This window comes from Alligator sinensis, unplaced genomic scaffold, assembly GCF_000455745.1.
Source record: "Alligator sinensis unplaced genomic scaffold, ASM45574v1 scaffold520_1, whole genome shotgun sequence".
Lineage (NCBI taxonomy): Eukaryota > Metazoa > Chordata > Crocodylia > Alligatoridae > Alligator > Alligator sinensis.
This window is the reverse complement of record NW_005842064.1, coordinates 2,326,305-2,333,371: the sequence shown is the minus strand read 5'-3', so window position 1 is coordinate 2,333,371 and position 7,067 is coordinate 2,326,305. Positions and strand designations below refer to the sequence as shown.

Genomic DNA, 7,067 nt, shown 5'->3' with positions numbered 1-7,067 from the left:
AAGAACCCAAGGCCTTGACCCACTGAGGCAGGAAGAGCCTAACCCTTTGCCAAAGCCAGGAAGCTCGAGGGGGTTGGGTTACATTGTTTGTCAATTTTTTAAATAGTTCATGGGGGGGCAGCCCCCTCCTGGCTGGGCTTGTGGTCAGTTAGTTCAGTGGACTAGTCTTTTTGGGGGGGGAGAGGGAAGGGTGTCGCCTTGCAACTGAATTTCCTTTCTCACTTGCCAAAGAAGGGGGAGGAAGTAGAGAGGAAAGAGGATTTGGTTTCTCTAAGACCCAGAGGAATCCACGCCAGGGCGGTAGGCTGTGCAGATTGCAGAAGGGTTAGAGCATTCGGTCTCCATCACCAGCCATTCAGGCGCAGAAAGAGACAGAAAGGAGGAGGAAGAAGAGAAGGATAGAGAGACAGGAGGGGCAAGGGATCTCCACACCTGGCCGGACATGGCCAGAACTGAGCCACCCCCTTAGGAGATCCCGCAGTCTGGTCCCAGCCTCTGGCAGCTGAGCGGTGGACCAGTTTTGCCTTCTCCCATCCCCTCTCCCCCCCACCCGCATTTCCCTTTCACAATGAGAGCTGCTGTATTGTAGACAGACAGCACAGCCTAGCCCCTGCCTACAGCCGAGGGGTTCTGGTGATGTGAGTCCACTGCAGCAGGAGATAGAGAGAGAAAGAGCCAGACAGACAGAAGAGGCAGAGCGAGGCTATGTGGTGTAGGCGACAGGCGAAGCCTCCTCGGTGAACCATGATGAAGACTGAGCCCCACTCCTCCAGCCCCAGCAGCAGCAGCAACAGCAGCAGCCTGAGAAGCTCCTCGCCTCACAGGAACGCCTACGAAGCTGGAATACAGGGCCTCAAAGCCACGGAGGATGCCCTTGGCGCCGAGAGCGAGGAAGCCAAGAAGGCCAGGAACAAGAAGTATGGCTCCAACGTCCACCGGATCAAGAACATGTTCCTGCAGATGGGGACCACTCCGGTGAGTGAAGGGGCTTGCGACCTGGCCAAGGTGAAGGAGAAGCCCGTCAGGCTGTCCTTGCCCCGGGCCAGCAGCCTAAACGAGAATGTAGACCACAGTGCACTGCTGAAGCTGGGGACCAGCGTGTCGGAGAGGGTGAGCCGCTTCGACTCCAAGCCTGACAAGCCATTCTCCAAACTCCAGGAGACCCGGAAGATCTTTGAGAGGAGCCTCCAGGAGAAGGAGACCACCAACAAACTCCTGCTGAGGAAGGAGAGGGCTGGCTTCCAGGACAGGAAGCTGGATGTGGTGGTGAGGTTCAATGGTAGCACTGAGTCCCTGGACAAGCTGGACACGGAGGCCGTGTCGCCCACTGTGAGCCAGCTTAGCGCTGTTTTCGAGAAGGCCGACCTGAGGAACAACCTGCACAAAACGCCTGGCAAAGTTGGGCCCCTCAACTCCAAAATTGTCAGCAAGAGGTCCCGGGTCTTTCTCCAGAGCCAGGAAGCGGGCAAGGCAGACCCCAGGGTTGGCGATGGGCCTTCACTGCAGGCAAGAGTCAGGCAGCTCGAGAGTGAGAAGGCGCAAGCCAAGCCAGCTGCAGGGGTCCAGGGTGCACCCCGGGTGGGTGACAAGGACGGGGCAGGTCCACGTTCCCAGAGTGTCCAGGAGGTGAGGAAGATCAAGCCGGTGGAGGTGGAGGAGAGCGGGGACTCAGAACAGGAGGCCGAGGTGGTCGAGCGGGCGGAGGAGGTGGCTTTTGAGCAGGACAAAATCAAGAGTGCCGATGGGCAGACACCAGGGCCCGACCTCAGGGTAGAGGTGATCCAGGCTGAGGTGATGGTGCACGCAGCCTTGGAAAATGGCAGCCTGGCTGCAGAGAAACATTTGGAGGCCCCGGAGGTGGCTGCTTTTGCCGAGGAGGTGGGCAAGGCCGAGGGGCAAGAGGAGGCTGACCTGGGCGACGAGTCCAAGAAGGAGGACTTCTCGGAGGCTGACTTGGTGGACATTAGTGCCTACAGCGGGCTGGGGGAGGACTCGGGTGGGAGCGGGCTGGATGAGGACGAGGAAGCCGATGGCCTGTATGAGCCGGAGTCGAGCTGCTTGGAGATCCCGGGACTCTCAGAGGAGGAGGAGCCGGCGCCCAACCGCAAAATCCACTTCAGCACAGCGCCCATCCAGGTAAGGGGGGGCAGGTGCCATGGTACCACCCCAGGGGGAGGGCAGCGCAGGGCACTGCAGCCAACAGGATCTGCCCTGCATTGGCACGTGGTGCTATGGAGGGGACGAAGCCCCGGGTAAGGGGGTGATTCTCGTTTTAGGGCCTTTAGGGAGGAAATAACAGAGCTGGGAATAGAACCCAGGCATTCTCAGCTCTGCGCCTCCCTGCTTCCCAGCCACCTGGGTGTCCCCTAGCCAGCACCCCAACTCATCCCAGAGGCTCACAGGGCGATCCCAGGACGTTCTGCTTCCCCTGCCCACCCCAGTTGGCCATCTGCCCAGGGACTGGTGTTCTCAGTGCTTCCCCCCCACAGGCCATTTGTCGGCAAGCACCATCGAAACGCAGCAATTCTGGGTTGTGGGGGCTGGTAGCATCCAGGCAGGATGCAACAGAATAGAGGCCGAAGAAATGTCGGTCAGGAACGGCAGAGCTAGGAAAAGGGTCGGGGGCTGCCGAGGTCTAGGCAGGGCAGGCACGGCCTTGAGGAAGGTCTGGTTTCCCTGCCACCTCCACACCACTGTGATAATCCGAGTCAGCCCTTCAGGTCGAGGTGACCCCGGTGAGTTGAAGAATGGGGAGCCTCAGGTTGTGGGTCGTAAAGCCATTCCCTATAATAGGAGCCAGCAGAGTCCTCCTGCCCCTTCTCCTGTGCAGGTAGAACCTAGCCCAAACTCGGAAACCACCGAATATTGACCCCGTGCATCCCAGGGAGTGGGGCAGCTCCTCGTTCAGAGCCAACGAGGCCGTCCTCTGGCATTTCAGACCGATCAGTGTAGTGTGAATATCTGTGTGTGTAGGCCCGCGTGGAGGGCTCTGGATGGGGCATGTGACTTCCTGAATGGTGGCGGGGACAGGGAGGGGGGGCCCTCAGTGGCAAGGGCTAGAGAGCATCATGGAGACTAGAAGGCTGTTCCCTGGTCCTCTTCTGCCTCCCAGCTGGGTGCCTGTTTTTTCTCCAGGCTGGACAGCCTTAGTAGGAGGAAGAAGGCTTGCAGCTGCGGGGAAGGCTAAGGGGAGGCATCTGCTATCCAAGACAAAGTCAGGGGGTGTCTCGCCACTTCTTCCTAAGCCTGATTCTCCACACACGTCTCCTCAGCGCCTTTGGGTGCCCCTGAGAACTGGCCATGCTCACCCCAATGCCAGACTGCAGTGCCAGGCTCCTATCTGCTGTGACCCCCTGAGCTACACCAGGGATAGCTTTTGGCCTGGGGTATTTGATGTACTGTTGCTGAATAGTTAAAGGGAATGGAGGCCAGATGTCCTTGTATCAGTATCTTCCCAGCCCCCCTTGGCAGAGAGTGGTGTGGACTAGGATGCAGGCTCTCTCATTCTGCGTTATAGCCAGTGATCCCAGCTGAGCCTCAGACCCAGGTCAGACCCCTGATGCATGGAGTGGGGGAAGGCAAGGGAAGTGACTTCCTTCCAGACGGGGTGCTCCTGCTCCCCTCCTCCTCAAGTGGATGTGGAGTCCGATAGAGTCACTAAAACATTGAGGGCTGGCGCACCCCACTGGAGGGCTTCAGGGCAGGCATCTCACTTGGGGCAGGAGAGGCTACTAAAGCAGAGTGCTGGGTTTCACTGCCCGCTCTGCCCCTGCTAAACTGGGTGGTTGAGGGAGTCCTTGCTGACACAGCCAAGTGTGGGCAACCAGGCTAACTGAGCTCCTCCTGGGTTCACTGGCTGCCTGCAAATGCTTGGGCAGCAGGCACTGTGGAGCAGAGGATGTACAGCCATCGGCCTGGCAGCTTGAGGTCATCCAAGGGTGCCAAGGGGAGCAGGGACCTGATGGGGATGGGTGTTTGGTACTGGTCAGCTTCTGATCTGTAAGCCACTGGCTTGTCTTGGCTTGGTGGTGAGCACTTCCGCATGGTAACCCCCTCTTCTTCCCTGACATGAGCTGTCCCAGTGTCTGGGTTAGTTCTCCTGGTAAAACCCCTTCTCTTGGGGCTGAGCTGTCTCAGCACAACAGTGGTAAGCCCTAGCTTAGACCTGGACACTGGTGGGCTGGGAGCTGCATGTGCACAGTGAGAACTGGACATTCCCCACTCAAGACCCCATGCTTGCTCGAAGCTTCATGGTAGAGCCGTGGCAGCATGGGGAATCACAGAATCCTAGAAAATTAGGGTTGGAAGGGACATCAGGAGGTCATCTAGTCCAACCCCTGCTCAAAGCAGGGCCAGCCCCAACTGCATCATCCCAGCCAAGGCTTTTTCTAGCCGGGTCTTAAAAACTTCTAAGGTTGGAGATCCCACAACCTCTCTGGGTAACCTGGTCCAGTGCTTTACTATCCTCTTAGTGAAAAAGCTTTTTTTAGTATCTAACATAAACTTCCTTGCTGCACCTTGAGACCATTGCTTCATGTTCTGGCATCTGCCACCACTGAGAACAGTTTAGCTCCATCCTCTCTGGAACTGCCCTTCAGGTAGTTGAGGGCGGATCCCCCTTCAACTATCTTTAAATCCCTCCTCAGTCTTCTCTTCTCCAGACTAAATAATCACAGAATCATAGAAAGAAGGACCAGAAGGGACCTGTAAGATCTTCAAGTCCGGTCCCCTGCCATGGGCAGGAGGTAAGGGGCTCAACTGAGCTCAACGAGGTGCTTGTACAGCCTCTTCTTGAATGCTGCCAGGGTTGGCAGCTGCACTACCTCTGCTGGAAGTGTGTTCCAGTTTATGGTCATCCATACGGAAAAGACATTTTTCCATATGTCTAGCCTAAACATTTCCCTGACTAGCTTGTGCTCATTGGTCCCCATCCTCCCAGGGAGTGCTTTTCTGAAAAGTTGCTCTCCCAGATCCTGGTGTTCTCCCTTGTCATATTTGTAGGCATCTATCAAGTCACCCCTCAGCCTTCTTTTACTCAGACTGAACAAACCCAGATCCCGAAGTTTCTCCTCATAAGGCCTATCCACCAAGCCCTTGATCATGTGGCCCTTGATCATAAGTCCAGTTCCAAGAGCCTCTCCTCAGAAGTCATATGCCCCAGCCCCCAAACCATTTTCATTGCCCTCCACTGGTTTCTCTCCAATTTGTCCCCATCCTTTCTATAGTGGAGGGCCCAAAGCTGGACACAGTACTCCAGATGTGGCCTCACCAGTACTGAATAGAGAGGAAGAATCACTTCCCTGCTGGCAACACTTCTACTAATACAGCCCAGTATGTTATTAGCTGCCTTTGCAACAAGGACACACTGTTGGATCATATTCAGCTTATTGTCCACTGTAACCCCCAGGTCCTTTGCTGCAGAGCTGTAGCGTAGCCAGTCAGTCCCCAGCCTGTACGGGTATATGGGTTTGTTCTGTCCTAAGTGCTGGACCCTGAACTTGTCCTTATTAAACCTCATGAGACTTCTTTTGTCCAATCCTCCAATTAGTTGAAGTTTCTCTGAATCCTAGCCTTACCCTCCAGTATATCTACTACTCCCCCCAGCTTGGTGTCATCTGTGAACTTTCTGAGGGTGCAATCCATCCTGTCTTCCAGGTCGTTGATTAAGATATTGAACAGCACTGGAAAGAGACCACATCTCATGGGGCCCAGTCCAGTGCTCTAGCCTGTAGGTCACCCTTCTGTCCCATCAATTAGCCTTCGGCTCCCTCTCTTCTATTGTTTGGCCTGTCTTGGGGAGGAGGGACAGCTGGGATCTGCTAGGAGTTAGGTATGGCCATTCATTACATTCCCCTCTGCTACTGCTAGACAGGAGCTGGTCCCTGGACACTGGGGAATGGGTGTTTCTCCTTCCCCATCACAAGGCCATTTTTGGAGGCTGGGTTGGGGGTTCTCCTGCACTGCCGAGACAGGACTGAGATCAAGGCAGGAGTGGAAAGGGAGGGGTGTAGGGTAGAGGAAGGAGTGGGTGGCTCAGGGCTGAATGCTGGTGCTGTGCTGATTTCCAAACGGTTATGCACCCTGACCCAGCACAGCAGAAGTGAAAATGAGGAAGTTTCTGCATGGGCGAGATGCATTTGTTTTATGTTCAGTGTCTGCACAGGGCCTGGGCCCTCTGCCAGGCCCCTGGGGCAAGCTGGGGGCAGCAGAAATGTACCTGAGAGGGGCATAGAGGGGGGTTTGGAGGCAGACAGCCCCTGGGTGCTGGACTTCTGCAGGCAGGGAAGTTCCTCATGCCCCATGGGATAGGGAGGGCCCAGTGGGGCTCTTGATTAGAGGGAACTGTATGTGCCCTCAGCCCCTGGCCTTGAGGAGAAGGCTCACGGCAGCTCCCTCATTACTGCTACCTGGGAGGGTATCACTAGAAAGTGAGCCCCCTTGACAGGACAGTGCCCTTTGCCATGGGTAGAACAGTGCCCATAGGTAGGCAGGGGCTTCTCCCACAGCTACCTGAAGTAGGGTTAGTGATGGGGAGTCAGGATCCCTTCTGAGCACTGCCCCTGCAGCGCAGTGGGTCTTTGTGCCACCCCTGGCAGCCCAGGCAGTGCCGCACCTTCCATTTGGTCCCTGACAATCCCCATGCCAGTCTGCTGGCTGGGGCATGGCTGGCAGGCTACAATGCTACAAAGGCAGGTGGAGATGCCCAGGATTATGCTGGTCCCTGCCTCTGGGGCCTGTGCAGCTATTTCTGGGCATCAGTGATTAGCTCCCACTTGTATCCCCTTGACTGAATGAACAGAAATTGCTTTGTGTTGGTGTTCAGTTATTTATAGAGACGCGGCCTGGATTCCATGGCTGAGTCAGTGCCATCGGTTCTGTCCTTACCTGGGGCCTGTGGGGTGAGGGGCACCAGCTGGCTGCAGTGTAGGCATCTCTGCTTGTGGTTAGGTAGCACCCAGAATTCTCCTGAGATCTCTGCTCCCTTGGGGCCCTAAAGGAGCTGGGTGTCAGGATGGTGCCGGGGCCTCCTGGGTGCTGAGACCCTTTGTGAATCTGGCTGTTGACAC

At 56.3% G+C, this 7,067-nt stretch overlaps 1 protein-coding gene across 1 annotated transcript in view; it reads left to right on the top strand.

Moving 5' to 3' along the window:
- The first annotated feature begins 267 nt into the window (after positions 1–267).
- PPP1R9B (protein phosphatase 1 regulatory subunit 9B) overlaps positions 268–7,067 on the top strand; it is a 49,090-nt gene continuing 42,290 nt past the window's right edge. The window contains exon 1 of the mRNA XM_006023322.3: positions 268–2,136. Coding sequence (XP_006023384.1) covers positions 745–2,136 — 1,392 coding nt within the window. The 5' untranslated portion in view covers positions 268–744. The remainder of the gene's footprint in view (positions 2,137–7,067) is intronic.